Consider the following 14,346-nt stretch of genomic DNA (forward strand, 5'->3'; position numbering starts at 1 on the left):
ACTTTAAGTGCTACCCTTTCCATAACAATTAACAAATATGTTTACTCTGATTTGCGAAGCAACTTTGCTTTTGCTCATATATTCACGGCTGTAACAAAACCTCCGTCAGAAATTTTCATGACTCGGAGTTTAAAACCCATAGATTCCGTGGAGAAAATTTATCCGACGAACTTGGAGCAGCACAATTTCATTTGATTGGCAACTGTTTTTCTTCCTTTTCGGGTATATCTTGCGTCGACTCTTCGCTCTACGCGAAGGAAAGTTGCAATCTTTCAGTTTCGCCCTCGGAGTTTTGAGGAAAATCTCTGCTGAAATCAGCTAGGTATTTGAGTTCGTCTTCGTTTGAACTTCTGGGTCTTCATTGAAATGCTAAAATAGCTTATGGGTCTTCTGAGAGATGTTGAATTGATCACTGGTTCGAGTTTCCTGACTTCGAAATCGGTTTTGAGCTTCTTGGGTATTCTCAAAATCTGGTTTCATTTCATCAGTTGGAATACTTTGATAGCTTGTTTTCGGTGTGTACGGTTACTGATTCGATTGTTGCGGTTCTAATTATACAAGCCAGTTCAAAAATCAACCTACATGTTTGGGGAATTCTTTGGTGTAAAAAAAGCAGTTTTCTGTCTGGATTTGGAACCGAAGTTGCTTGTTTTCACATACTTAGAGGAATCATTTGTTTGGTCTTACCTTCGCAACGGAAGTCATCTTTGATTTCCCAGAGTTGTATATTTTTAGGAGCAAATGCACAATTTGTCTTCTGTTGGTTGGCAAAGTCTTATTGTTGTTAATCTAGCTTTCTGTTGGTCGTTCCTGCTAATTCTCTTGCTATATGATTTCTTGCATCAGAGCATTTGATCGTATTACTCTGTTTCTTTATTTTCTTGTCTGGTCCTAATAATGGACCATTTGTCACTGTTTTCCACTAGTTCATCGTCTTGGATATCAGAGCAAAGTGTGTGATGAGCTTTGGTTAGTCAACAGAAGAGAAGCTAAGGTGCAGTTAAAACTGTGATGCTGAATGTTCGGGCCAACAGGTGGGCTGGGGATGAATCCCACAATGGATGATATGAACTTAATTCAGCAAGCACAAAGGCATCAACTTGTCGTTAGCAATCTTGGTGAAGAGATCGATTTGGAAATCGGACCTGGAGATGACGACCCATCGTTTGCTAACAATCCATTGATTCCACGGGAACCTTCTACTGGGGAACATGATGAAACAAAGCATATGGTTGTCGTATCTGACATTCCTGGTGAGGATCATGATATGTCAAAGGGACAACCAGCTAAGAGAAAGAAGAAGGTTGTCAAACGGTGGAGAGAGGAATGGGCTGACACTTACAAGTGGGCATATGTTGACGTGAAGGACGGAACGGCTAGGATATTTTGCTCTGTTTGCAGAGAATATGGTAGAAAGCATAGGAGAAATCCTTATGGAAATGAAGGAAGTAAAAACATGCAGATGAGTGCTTTAGAGGAACACAACAATAGTTTGCTACACAAAGAGGCTCTTCGACTTCAAATGGCTTCCAAGGATAAGATTGTTGTTGACAAACCCATATATTTGAAGAGTAAGTCAGTGCAATCTGCTTTGAGTGATTTGGTTCCCGTTTCTCTGTTGTCATTTAAGATTGTTTTCAAGTAATTTTGCAATAAGGGTCTTTTTAGTTCTTTTGAATTTTCTCTTTTCTGCATTGTACAAAGGTGATTTTTTTTTTGAATTTTATTTGATATCTAGTACTAGGAATAATGGTACCTGGTCTAAGGGATGAAAAGAAGCTTTTAACAGGAAAATGTTTTACTTGTAGAAACCAGTCTGCAATTTATTCCATTGGAGTTTAGTTAGCTGTAAATTCTTGATACAGTTTTTGTTTCTGCTTGTAATGCTGCAATTCGAAATTTATGTGATCAGGAGAGATATTGTCATCTTCTTTGTCTTTCCTTGTGTAATATTGGGTTTTCAATAGAAAAGAAGAGGTCATCTCTCTTTCTGGCCTCGATTTGATATCCTCAATTTTGCATGACAAACCGATTGTCTTTCCCTGGTTATGGTGATGGTGACTATTTGTACTCTTCTTTGATGAAGCTCTTATGTCAAAAAGTGCTGGTTCAATTGTTGAGGGTACTATGAAACGAGATCCTCATGAGATTGAGTTTCTCCAATCTGTGCAAGAAGCTGTGCATGCTTTAGAGCGGGTGATTGCAAAAAATTCTCAGTAAGTTATTTGTTGTGCTTCTCATCTGGGCTTTGGAAGAGTGCATCAGAATCTTATTTTTTTTGTTCTGATTTTGTTTCAGTTATGTCAATATCATGGAACGCTTATTAGAACCTGAACGAATGATTGTCTTCCGAGTTCCGTGGGTCGATGATCGTGGTGAAACTCATGTGAATCGAGGTTTTAGAGTTCAGTTTAACCAGGCATTGGGTCCATGTAGGGGAGGTATACGTTTCCATCCATTGATGAACTTAAGCATTGCTAAGTTTCTCGGATTTCAGCAGGTATCCTTTTTGACCTTATTCTTATTTCCCCTTTTCTCTTTCTTTTTTCCCCGTGGTGGCAACCTTGACTTCTGTTTTGCATGATTATAAAACCATACATTGTAATAATTTGCCAATCCTCCACAGACTTTGAAAAACGCTTTGTCACCATATAAGCTAGGAGGGGCTGCTGGTGGAAGTGATTTTGATCCTAGAGGGAGAACTGACAGTGAAGTAAGATCTTACTCCTTGCAAATTATCATTGTTGCATGTTCTTCTCCAGATGTTCTTATTGGTTTTTGCAACATGGACAGATCATGAGATTTTGCCAAAGTTTCATGAACGAGATGTACAGATATCTGGGTCCTGACAAAGTAAGTAATATGGATTTCTATTTTTTTGGGGGGCTCAATTTTATGCTTTCGATAATACTTTTAATGTATTATGTAAGCTTAGGATCTTCCTTCAGAAGAGATGGGTGTCGGTACTCGAGAAATGGGATACTTCTTTGGACAGTATAGGCGTCTAACCTGTCAGTTTCAGGTACTAAAAATCCTTGAACACGGCCTATTTCTTTGATATTCTCCCGTTTTTGTTTCTTGACAACTTAAAGTCGTTGGATTTTGCCTTTTTTTATGTCCAGTAATCTATTCCTTTCATCTTTCACTTTTTTTTTTACTGTTTTTAACGTGCTACAGTCCACTTATACGTCCAAGCTCTTGAGAAATTTGACTGCATCAGATTTTCGATTACCTCAAGTTAATTATTTATGTAGTCATAGAGTTGTGAATAAAAAATGTTTTTTTCTTTTTCTTTTTCTAATTTCAGCCTTGATTGTTTGGAAGAGATTAAAGAGCTTTTTGGCTGTTGTATCCTTGTTTCAATTACTTATGCAGGGAAGTTTTACAGGACCAAGGATATATTGGGCTGGTTCTAGCCTTAGAACTGAAGCTAGTGGCTATGGTGTTGTAAGTGATATTTTTTTATATCTTTGCTAGATTGGCGGGTCAAGATTTTTTATACACCTCCGTAACTAATATATTTTGCATCGTTTCAGGTTTACTTTGCTCGCCTTATGCTTGCGGATATGAACAAAGAATTAAAGGGACTAAGGTATCTCTTCCTTTAACCCTTTTTGAGTGTGTTCTTGCATTGTATGAGATTTTTTTCAGTTGTTACCAATTTGTAGGAGTTTAACACTAACCTAGTTATTCTTCTGTATTATTATTTCAGATGTGTTGTAAGCGGGTGCGGGAAAATTGCAATGCATGTCGTAGAAAAGTTGATTGCTTGTGGAGCTCATCCAGTTACGGTATCAGGTGATTTCTCTGATCAATTTAGATTTGGACTGACCAAATTATCTTTGAATTTCTGTATGGTGTCGATGTTTTAATAGTTTTATCGAGTTTTTAGTTGTCTCTATTTTTTGGACTGTGAGTTTTTAAGTGTCTCTTAGTTGAGAATATCACCTGTCAGATTTGGCTTACACAATTTTTTTTTTTTCTGATGCAAAAATTTTGCAGATTCAAAGGGGTATTTAGTGGATGATGATGGATTCGATTATATGAAACTTGCATTCTTGAGGGATATAAAAGCCCAACAGAGAAGTCTGAGGTAGTTCTCTTGTATGATTTCGGTCCCTAATCATATAGATCCCAACTAGGGTAGGATGAGGGCTGGTGTGGTACCTGAATCTGAGGTTTGGGTTTTCAGTGCCATCCCACCCGAGCTTGTGCTCGAGGATCTTGTCCAACCCGTGTTTCAGATACCTGTGGGTCTGCTGGGTTTGGGTTAAAACACCGACCGCTAATCCCAACTGTTAATGTATCTGTGCATATGCAGAGACTACTCCAAGACATACGCACGTTCAAAGTACTATGACGAAGCAAAGCCGTGGAGTGAAAGGTGTGACGTGGCATTTCCATGTGCTTCTCAAAACGAAATTGATCAATCGGATGCCATCAATTTGGTTAATGTGGGGTGTCGCTTGCTTGTAGAAGGTAGTGGGACTCCTCTCTCTTCGTCATGATGTGTTCTTTGTCGACTTGCTGGCTCTAAAGGAGAGTGTGAATGTGGTTTACGCAGGATCGAACATGCCATGTACAGTTGAAGCAGTTGATGTTCTGAGAAAGGCGAATGTTCTGATTGCTCCTGCCATTGCTGCTGGAGCTGGCGGGGTGAGTTCTCTTCGCCCTTCTCGTATCGATGCTACAGATATACTGCACATGATTGTTGAAATATATATGTTTTAGCGATGACCATCGATATTTGTTGATGATCCTGTTGAAGGTTGCTGCCGGGGAAATCGAAGTGCTACGTGAATGCAATTCATTGCAGTGGTCAGCAGAAGATTTCGAGACGAGATTACAGGTAAATTCTTCTTCTTCTTTTTTTTTTTTTTTTTGTGGTGGAAACATCAATCCATTCAACTGTTCTTATGATAATACGCTGCCGCCGTCCTCTGTTTAAGAATGGTGAATTTTGGATCTTTGTATGATCATTGGCAGGAAGCGCTGAAGCAGACATATGAGAAAGCCCTTAAAGCAGCAAATGATTTCGGCTATCAGAAAGAAAGCCCTGAGTAAGCCTTTCCCAGTTTCAAGATTTGTCTGAATCTGAATCTTTTTTTACTTTTGTAAACTCGGATATGGTTCTGACTCACACTGCTGATGCCAATTGCAGGGCGCTTGTACATGGGGCAACTATAGCTGCGTTTCTGAACATAGCTCAAGCCATGACAGACCAAGGCTGTGTTTAAGCTCCTGGAAAAAAAAACTTCTATGATAAAATTGGAAACTCTGTAATATACATATATATATATATATAAAGATGTAATTTCGTGTAATGATTTAAAGAGAGTAATTTGATCATTGTTTTTTTTTTTTTACATGTTTGTTAATGAAGCTCCTCCCCTTATATGCCAACGCGTTCTTGTAGTGTTTTTATTTATTGTTCGAGCAAAAACAGGGACTCCAATGCAATACTTTGACCAGAGACACAGGTAGACAAAATAGGTCAACGGGCGTGAAAATGGTAAGGACGTGTAATGTAACCATGGATGAGGCTATTCCTAAAATAAATGAGAGTCGCATTTGTAATGACGTAACTCTTGAATTAAAAATTAGGAAGGACAAAATCGTAATTAACGTATCCGGAAATTAGGGTTACAGAGCCAAGCTTAACATAAAAGCCGCCTCCTCTTCATTCCTACGCTCGACCTCTCGCAAGCCAGTCGAAGACCTAGAGAAGGTCTCTCTCTCTCTCTCTCTCTCTCTCTCTCTCTCTCTCTCTCTGTCTCTCTCTCTCTGTGCAAGATTTTTGAGAGATTGTTGATCTGTTTTCTTAAAAGTGCAGTGAAAGGCAGAGATGGCGACGGTTCCGGGTCCATTGATATGGGAGATGGTGAAGAAAAACAACTCGTTTCTGGTGAAGCAATTCGGAAGAGGCAGTGCTGGTGTTCAGTTCAGCAAGGAGAGTAACAATCTCTACAACCTGAACTCCTACAAGCACTCTGGTAATAAATCCGACATGCTTTCTTGTTTCGTCGGATACTTTTCTGTCCGTTCAGCGAACCATGATCTGCAACTTTAGTATAGAGATATACCCACTGTGACTTTTTTTCCCTCCGTTACATTAGAATGCGTCATTAACTGACGTGTTGTTGGTTTTTGGGTGAAGCGTTTGAGAAATGTGTAGTTTGTTGAGGCATTTTGATGGTGTCTCTGGTCATATCTTTGATCCCCCGAGGAAAAAGTTTAATCCTTTCTCTCTCTTATGGATCATGGTGGGATATGACTACATGAGCATATTGATGTCTGATATAAAACTGTCATTTTGCCTGTTCATACGGTGTTTTGACTAGTGCAAAAGATGGAGTCTTGTATTGCGAAATGCTGTTTAAGAACAGAATTCAAATCGAGCTGATGTCTCATTTTCGGTGGCAGAGACCATTGGGATTGTGTGATGAATGGTTTTGTGGAAATTGGTTTTGATAGGACTGGCAAACCTGAAGACTGTGACTATCCAACCCGAGGGCAAAGATGCGTCGGTGTTGCTTGCTACAACCAAGACTAAGAAACAGAACAAGCCATCTTCTGCTCTCAACAAATCTGTCATGAAGAAGGAATTCCATAGGATGGCGAAAGCTGTCACTAACCAGGTACTTCTGCTTTCTACGCAACATAATTAGGACCTGATCTATCCTGACAAAACACTGCATAATCTGATCAGTCTCTCTCGATACCGTGATCTACATTGAGTGTGTTTTTCTAAGCTGTGGTGATGAAGCTATAACATGTAAGAAGAGCCCTTTTTGTTGGGCCCTTCGGTGAAATCCACTTGTTACGCTTGGCTTCTGAACATCTTCTTGTATGCGTAGTTTGTATCAACATCTCCAAACCCTGTTTTTTTCTTTTTGTGTTGTGTTTTGCAAAATAACACGGCCACGTCTCTTTTGTGCAGGTGGCCGATAACCACTACAGACCAGACCTTAAGAAAGCAGCCCTTGCAAGGCTGAGCGTTGTTCACAGGAGCATCAAGATTGCCAAATCCGGTGCCAAAAAGAGAACCCGACAGGCTTCTTCCATGAAGTGATTTGTTTTGCATCGTCTTTTTCTTGCCCTTGTTTCTCGTTTTACCGAAGACTACAGAGGTTTTCCGGATTCGTTTCTCTTCACAGATATTTTGGTTTTGTCAAGGAATTTAGAAAATGGAGCGAGATTTTTCTTATTTTAATGCAAATTGATATAATCAATGTCATTGTTTCCTGGATGCTGAGCCTGGGAAGAATCAGATTCAAAATATTTATGTTCATTCTCTATACAAAGCATTTGCATACGGATTAGTAGAAACCAAGTTTGACCGTCAGGGTAAAATGAACTGGATATACAAAGTTACATATGGACTAAAGCCCCGTAAATATCGTTCGTTTACAGCATGTATAGAAGCAACGAGTATTTCGATTCAGGTGGACTCTATTTTGAAACGGAAAACAAGAGTGATTTTAGTTGTGATGATGCGTGCGTATAAAAGGAGTGAAATTACTATTAAAGGAGCGGTTGGGGGATCTTGTGCTTCATCGTCACGCGGAATCCCTACGATCTCGTCTTCTGCAGACGATCATCATGAGTTTCTGCAAATGGGTTTCTCTTGTTTTGATCATTCACTTACTCAATCCTTCGTCGATTTCCTGTTCGTTTCCGCAAACCTCGATTGGGTTATCGCAAATTCCCCAAAAGTTTCTAAATTTGGCCCAAAGGGATGATTTTGTTGATTGGATGATCGGAATCAGAAGGAAACTCCACGAGAACCCAGAACTGGGCTACGAGGAAATCGAGACAGGTAAGCTCATCAGAGCTGAATTGGATAAGATGGGTGTTTCTTACAAGTACCCAGTCGGCGTAACTGGCGTTGTTGGTTATGTCGGGACCGGTCAGCCACCTTTCGTTGCGCTACGAACAGACATGGATGCTCTTTCTATGCAGGTATTCCCTTTGATTCTGTTAATTCGATGAAAAATGGTCTGAATCTGTCTGCCTTATTGTTGCATGCCTTGTAACAACGAGTTCTTGTCCTGTCTGCAGCATAATAGTTTAACCATGAAATGATTTGAGATGTGTTGGATTGGATTGTGTAGGAAATGGTGGAATGGGAAAGCAAGAGTAAGATTCCCGGGAAAATGCATGCTTGTGGGCACGATGCTCATACGGCAATGCTCCTCGGTGCTGCAAAACTGCTCAAAGAACACCAAGAAGAATTGAAGGTTAGCATTACAGAGAAATTTCCTTAACCTGTTCTGTCCAAATCCCCAAACCCGTCTTATCTACCGTGTTTTGGTTGAGATTTCATGTAAACTTACAGTGTTTCCATGGCTCTGGTTCTTTGTAGATGCCATTCTTTGCCAGAAGTATAATGTGATTAAGCATCTGATAGGTTTTCTGTAAAATTTTCTTGGATCATCTCATTAGGGTACAGTAGTTCTTGTTTTCCAACCAGCCGAGGAAGGTGGAGGAGGTGCAAAGAAAGTCATGGAGAGTGGAGTATTGGACAATATCGATGCAATATTCGGTTTTCATGTCTCAAATCTCTTGAAATTGGGTGAAGTGGCTTCCAGAGAAGGTCCAATTTTGGCTGGGAGTGGCTTTTTCGAAGCCAAGATTACCGGGAAAGGAGGCCATGCAGCTATTCCTCAGCACTCCATCGACCCGATATTGGCTGCTTCTAATGTGGTTGTAAGCTTACAACACCTAGTCTCACGTGAGGCCGACCCCCTCGACTCGCAGGTATAACTTTCTTCTCGTCTCTCCTTATCAAATCTTGGCCTGCTTCTTTATCAAATCTTTGGTCAGTGTAAAAGGGTCATTTGCAGGTGGTCACAGTTGCCAAATTTGAAGGAGGTGGAGCTTTTAATGTGATTCCAGACTCGGTTACAATTGGTGGAACGTTCCGAGCCTTTTCAAATGAAAGCTTTAAGCAACTCAAGAAACGGATCGAGCAGGTTAATATCAATCGGAACATTTGGTTTGAGATTGTCTCTTATTGTGTCGTGAAAGTAAAACGGATTGTCAGTTTTTTTGTTTTGACTAGGTTATCACAAGGCAAGCCAGCGTTCAGAGGTGTATTGCGACGGTGGATTTTCTCGAGGAGGGTAAACCCTTTTTCCCCCCAACCGTGAACGATAAAAACCTGCACGGTTTCTTCAAGAAGGTTGCGGGAGAAATGCTGGGAACTGAGAATTACTCTGAGATGCAACCGCTGATGGGATCGGAGGATTTCTCCTTCTACCAAGAAGCGAAACCCGGGTTGTTTTACTTTGTAGGAATGCAGGAAGAGGGGAAACCACGGATGGAGAACCTGCATTCGCCTTATTTCCGTGTGAACGAAGAAGCGATCCCTTATGGAGCTGCCCTGCATGCATCCCTGGCAGCTACATATCTCCTCGAGTCCCGATCCGACGATTCATCGCCCCACCAGAGTTACAAGGATGAACTTTGAACCCGTTTCCGGTCCTCTCTGGCTCACCTTCATTCCGACAAGATTGGCATTATCTCATCCGTTATATAAATAAACACGAAATGAGTATGTCCTGAACAAATGCATCAGATAGGTTTTCAGGGAACTGAAGAAACGTAAACTTCGTCGAAAAGGATCAGTGATTAGGCCCTCATTGTGAGAATCTTGAGTGGTTCTTGTTTCTGTTTCTTTCCTATTGATTCTGGGAAGCTAAAAAAATTAGAGAACTCAACTCTGAGAGATTGTTCCGGGATTCCGACAAAACACTTGTTCGGCCTTAGATCGCAGCTTATCTCGGGATTTTTCTGGTATCGGGTTTATGTTTGTTCGTCCGGTGTCGAGTTTTGCGGATGCTGTGATCGCGTAAGCCGGCTCGAGCGCATACAGAGTAGCACCAAGTTCCATATCCTAGGGTTTGAACACGGGTACCCGAATTTTCGAGTACCCGGCCCATCCATGCGGCTAGTGCCGGGACGAAAACCAGACCTTTCGGTCTGAAATGCCACTTTCACATCCGGTTAGTTCCACGTGCTTCAGCTCGAGGGAAATCAATTTACTGGGCCTTTATATTGGGCCAACGATTATATATGTTGGGTTTGTTGAAATGCCACTTTCTTACGGATCGAACGAGGACTATCATCCATGCGATGATCGATTTAGTTCTGACATGTTCTAAACCAATATAAAAATTTAATTGAATTCAAACTAAATTTAAATAGAAAATGAATAAAAAAAACAAAAAAGGACAATCTATACAGATTACAAACGTGAGAAGAAAATTCGAATAACATCCCAAATTAATAGAAACTAAAAAGGTACGAAAAATTCGAATCCAAAAATAATAGAAATCAAGTTTGAAATATTCAAAAGAATTTGGAACAACTACTATTAAAAATATTCTCGCCTAATAAGTTAAGTTTTTATTCACTTTTCGTAAAATATAGATTTATATCGTACAAAATTAAATAATACAGAATGAGAAGGACCGATGGTGATGTTATAACTTGTATCATCTTCAGATAATAGCGGTTAACCAATCGGTTATTAAATATGAGTTTGACGTTTCAATATTTATCCTAGGTATATATAATAACTATATATGGTAAAAAGTATGTTTAATATGTGTTAAGTAAATTAGCATTTCATAATCCATTATTTGTTTTTTTAAGGTATTATTATTTTACTTGTTTTAAAGAGATGTTATTTTATGTTATTTATTTTGTTACTATCCGATTTTCATTTGTAATTCTTTGTTTTGTTATTATTCGTCTATAATCTTGGGATTAAGACGATGTTGATGTTGATGTTGATGATGTTATTATTCGTCTATAATCGAACCCTAACCGTTATAAAACTGAACCAAATGAATCTGTTCGGTTATAATCTTTTGATAACCGAATAAACTAAACCGAAAATAATCGAGCCGGATACCAAAATATAATTATATATTTTCGTTTTGGTCTTATTTATAACGAATGCAAACTAGAATCCAAATCGATGTACATGCAAATACGATTGACACTCGTATCCTTATCAAGACTCATTAATTCCAACACGATAATATTGAATCTTCTCGATGGAGGGTGATGTTACCCCATGCCGATTTCCCACGTGGGACGACTCGCCTTCAGCTCAACAACCTATGATAACGTGCCACGTGTGCATGTTAACGTTATGTTCACGTGTGAACCACCAATAATCGAGGAGAGAGAGGGCGGACGGTTCGAGCACTGGACCATTTTCAAACCGGACCGAGCCAAAGTAAAACATTACTCTCCGTTTCAGAATTCAGACGACGTCGTTTTATGCGTGAACGATTTTATTTAATTTTTTTTTAGTAAACGCTTTGATTTTGATGGGGTGTTTGACATTTTATGCATAGGACCAAAATTTGTGGACCGGCCGACAATTTTAACTCTGTCTCTTGGAGATAGGTTTCTCAATCGTAATTTAATGTGAATGTATTCATTAGGAAGTCTCCATAGTTTCAATGTCCCACGGTACTGTAACGTTTTGTAGAATTGATGGAATATGGTTAGATCCATACTCTAGTATATCATATATTTAATTTCAATTTTGGGTCATGGAGAGATTGGCAACTGTTATGACTTTGAGATCATCGAATCAAAATTATTTCTTTCATGATTAATCTGGTCTCGACGAATTTTCAGTTCAAAATCAAATTAAAAAATATAATAAAAGGAGAGTCGCACGTTTAAGACAAATAGAACCGAAATTATTGTTACGACTCCAAAAGATAAGATTTTTTATTCTCAAATATTTTTTTTATTTTTTAGAAAGATTTTTAACGAGAAAAAAGTCGATAATTTTTTTAAAAAAGAAAAAAGTGGAAGAAGAAGATGATCTCTGAAAAATCAAGTTCTTTTATTTTTATTTTTTTAATAACAACGTAAACGATCTCATGGTTCAAAATGATCATCTCATAATGATGTTTTGCTGATGCAATATATCTACAAATTCAAGGAGGAAAAAAAAAGAAAGTGAAAAAATTAATAGGGGAAGTTTCGCATTGAAGTCTCGGGAGAAAGAAAATGGCTATTCTATTTTGGGATGTATTATTTCTATATTTGGGGCAAACTATATAATATAAGTGAAGACTTGAACATATCGACATATATGGAAATCGACGTTGTGATTAAAATGTATGATTATATGCAACTGTTTATTATTTACCAACAAAAATATAAATTTATACAAAAAAGTCAATTTAATAATATCGACCCATGAGATAACTTAGTTAACCTCAAAATATCCGTCCTTAACTATCTCGATTCTTTTTCTGATACATATTTCTAACATTATAAGATCTATAGTCGGCTTCAACGGAGAAATTAATTACTTTGGTCAACATAATTAATATGAAATCTTCTGAATTTTTGAGTATTTATATATATTTTCTGTAGAGAGTTTTTTTTGGGTACATCGAGTCAAAGATTATTGGAAGTCAGAGTTGGTCAACGGATATGTTGTTGGACCGACATGTCGCATCCCATGAAATTTTCCTTGTTTTCGTTTTCTTCGTTGGTAATGGTTTCTCGTTTTGGTTATGTTAATTACTATTTGATTATTTGAACTTATTAGTGACAAATATTAGGATTTTACACGTAACGGAAACGGGAAAAAAAAAAAGAACGTCTCTTTCGTCATGATTATACTTCGCGGATGACGACAACTCTGCATTTGATTTGATCTTAATTTGGCATTATGCAATCAAATGCGTTATTTCTTCCAAAATCTTATGTAAAATATTTTTTCCTCAGATTATTTAGAATTTCGGTTATATTTTGATTCAACTATGTTTAGGTTCAGATTTTCTCATTTAGGACAGAAGTTATACTCAATTGTTTTTTTAATTTAAAATTAGTTTTACTTTTAACTTTTTTTTTTTTTTGGTAAACGTTTTACTTTAACTTTCATTACAAAATAATAGTACACATGTGTTATTTTGATCAAATTCGATAATTAGATATTTATTCGGTTCATCAAATCGAAATCTCCACATCTACATACAAAAACATCTGTATTTGCATCATGATAATTAGTCAGAATCCATTATCACCGGGTGAAAATAAAAGGTTTCTGCATGCAGAAAATTAAGAACAGGAGAAGCCTCTACTCCAAGGAGAAGCTCAGGCTTAATTCAAGTTCGAGCCGGAAATCAAGAGTACGATCTGATATAAATTAATCGATTTGTTCCAGTTTAGATTTACGTTTACATTTCAAATTGTCCACGGATCAATATATATATATTTATTTTTATCGAGACTTATAGAAAATTATTATGCATGGGATTGAAAAATCTTATCCCGGCATAGATTTTCTATAATTTTTTCAACACTATATTACATTGTTGATTGCAGTATGCTAATCTACCAAATAGGTACACCCCAATATTTCTAACTAATATTGAATTCCATTTCGGTATTTTGATATTATCAAATCGATAAGGCTTTGTTCCTTTGATTTGTTAGTTTAATTTGTTCCCGTTTGAATTATATTTAAAAAAACAAAATCGATAAAATAGAGTTGACAAAAACGAATGAGCTGTGAGATTATGGAAGGCACGTGGTCGGACGCAGACAGAGTTCAAGTCTCTCTCTCTCTCTCTCTCATTGCGATGTAAATAAACTTTGATCTCATAACTCCAATGATGTTGCTATCTTCCTACCATGCACATATATATGCTATATCGCTATTCATTTTTTGTTGTAAAGTTCGAAATAACTATCTCAAAACCAAAATCGAAACGAGTGAAAACGAAAAATTTATACGATCGATTTCATATAAACTCGAGATTAAGATGATGATATTGATAAAAAAAAATGTTATTCGAATTTCATACTATACGGTCTTCACGTCTTAAAAATATTTTTCGTAATAAAGTTATAATGGGTTTGAGATATTTCTAATTCGAAATAAGATAACTTTTGAGTTGCCATTAAATATGTTTCAAAGACGAGGATAATATTACTATGTACATTGATCTAATGAGAGAGATTTCAAATTCCTAATATATTTTCCAATGCAAACAACTTTTACTAGTAATATTTGCTTCTTAAAAATTGGGTTACTAATATTTTTCAGAGCTTATCAATGCAGCTAAGGGAAACTCTATATATAGTCTAAGGAGTTAAGCAAGGAACAATTGCATTCCCATGCAACTAGTTTGAATCGTAAGGTTTTGAATGAATCCAAATAATATGTGGAATCATTACATATTCCATTATAATTTCACACACAGATTTTAAATTACAAGTTAATTGCTGTTATTATTCTCATGGAATTATAGTTAAATTTTTTTATAAAATAATAAATTATATTCAAATACAAAAAAA

The 14,346-nt window shown here is 37.4% G+C and overlaps 3 protein-coding genes across 6 annotated transcripts; all 3 read left to right on the forward strand.

Moving 5' to 3' along the window:
* The first annotated feature begins 76 nt into the window (after positions 1-76).
* LOC104805919 (NADP-specific glutamate dehydrogenase-like) lies at positions 77-5,385 on the forward strand. 4 transcript variants are annotated; one of them, XM_010530632.2, is made up of 16 exons: positions 77-322; positions 947-1,571; positions 2,087-2,216; positions 2,299-2,500; positions 2,627-2,713; positions 2,794-2,853; positions 2,936-3,022; positions 3,376-3,447; positions 3,537-3,592; positions 3,713-3,798; positions 4,003-4,093; positions 4,322-4,479; positions 4,565-4,656; positions 4,769-4,849; positions 4,987-5,060; positions 5,162-5,385. In XM_010530632.2, the coding sequence occupies exons 2-16, from the start codon at positions 1,019-1,021 to the stop codon at positions 5,235-5,237; spliced, it is 1,905 nt and encodes a 634-aa protein (XP_010528934.1). In that variant the 5' UTR covers positions 77-322; positions 947-1,018; the 3' UTR covers positions 5,238-5,385. The 4 variants fall into 4 exon arrangements, with proteins under 4 accessions (XP_010528934.1, XP_010528936.1, XP_010528935.1 ...); XM_010530634.2 differs by having other exon boundaries at positions 975-1,571; XM_010530633.2 differs by having other exon boundaries at positions 982-1,571.
* Positions 5,386-5,626: 241 nt separating this feature from the next.
* On the forward strand, positions 5,627-7,245 carry LOC104805921 (60S ribosomal protein L28-2-like). The gene is made up of 4 exons (XM_010530635.1): positions 5,627-5,728; positions 5,834-5,993; positions 6,475-6,638; positions 6,941-7,245. The coding sequence occupies exons 2-4, from the start codon at positions 5,846-5,848 to the stop codon at positions 7,070-7,072; spliced, it is 444 nt and encodes a 147-aa protein (XP_010528937.1). The 5' UTR covers positions 5,627-5,728; positions 5,834-5,845; the 3' UTR covers positions 7,073-7,245.
* A 272-nt stretch (positions 7,246-7,517) lies between these two features.
* On the forward strand, positions 7,518-9,801 carry LOC104805922 (IAA-amino acid hydrolase ILR1-like 4). Its single transcript, XM_010530636.1, has 5 exons — positions 7,518-7,962; positions 8,115-8,240; positions 8,446-8,760; positions 8,847-8,975; positions 9,065-9,801. Exons 1-5 carry the CDS (start codon positions 7,603-7,605, stop codon positions 9,470-9,472), a joined length of 1,338 nt encoding a protein of 445 aa, XP_010528938.1. The 5' UTR covers positions 7,518-7,602; the 3' UTR covers positions 9,473-9,801.
* Positions 9,802-14,346: the final 4,545 nt, after the last annotated feature.

Source organism: Tarenaya hassleriana, unplaced genomic scaffold, assembly GCF_000463585.1.
Source record: "Tarenaya hassleriana unplaced genomic scaffold, ASM46358v1 Cleome11, whole genome shotgun sequence".
In the NCBI taxonomy this organism is placed as follows: domain Eukaryota; kingdom Viridiplantae; phylum Streptophyta; class Magnoliopsida; order Brassicales; family Cleomaceae; genus Tarenaya; species Tarenaya hassleriana.

What these genes read in the sequence shown, in the direction of transcription:
- LOC104805919 (XM_010530632.2), top strand. Translation starts at nt 1,019, where the DNA reads ATGTTCGGGCCAACAGGTGGGCTGGGGATGAATCCCACAATGGATGAT. An exon ending in GATATCTGGGTCCTGACAAA is followed by an intron (nt 2,854 to 2,935) that starts GTAAGTAATATG and finishes ATGTAAGCTTAG; the next exon opens with GATCTTCCTTCAGAAGAGAT. An exon ending in TCATCCAGTTACGGTATCAG is followed by an intron (nt 3,799 to 4,002) that starts GTGATTTCTCTG and finishes AAAATTTTGCAG; the next exon opens with ATTCAAAGGGGTATTTAGTG.
- LOC104805922 (XM_010530636.1), top strand. Translation starts at nt 7,603, where the DNA reads ATGAGTTTCTGCAAATGGGTTTCTCTTGTTTTGATCATTCACTTACTC. An exon ending in TGGATGCTCTTTCTATGCAG is followed by an intron (nt 7,963 to 8,114) that starts GTATTCCCTTTG and finishes TGGATTGTGTAG; the next exon opens with GAAATGGTGGAATGGGAAAG. An exon ending in TCAAGAAACGGATCGAGCAG is followed by an intron (nt 8,976 to 9,064) that starts GTTAATATCAAT and finishes TGTTTTGACTAG; the next exon opens with GTTATCACAAGGCAAGCCAG.
- LOC104805921 (XM_010530635.1), top strand. Translation starts at nt 5,846, where the DNA reads ATGGCGACGGTTCCGGGTCCATTGATATGGGAGATGGTGAAGAAAAAC. An exon ending in GAACTCCTACAAGCACTCTG is followed by an intron (nt 5,994 to 6,474) that starts GTAATAAATCCG and finishes TGGTTTTGATAG; the next exon opens with GACTGGCAAACCTGAAGACT. An exon ending in CGAAAGCTGTCACTAACCAG is followed by an intron (nt 6,639 to 6,940) that starts GTACTTCTGCTT and finishes TCTTTTGTGCAG; the next exon opens with GTGGCCGATAACCACTACAG.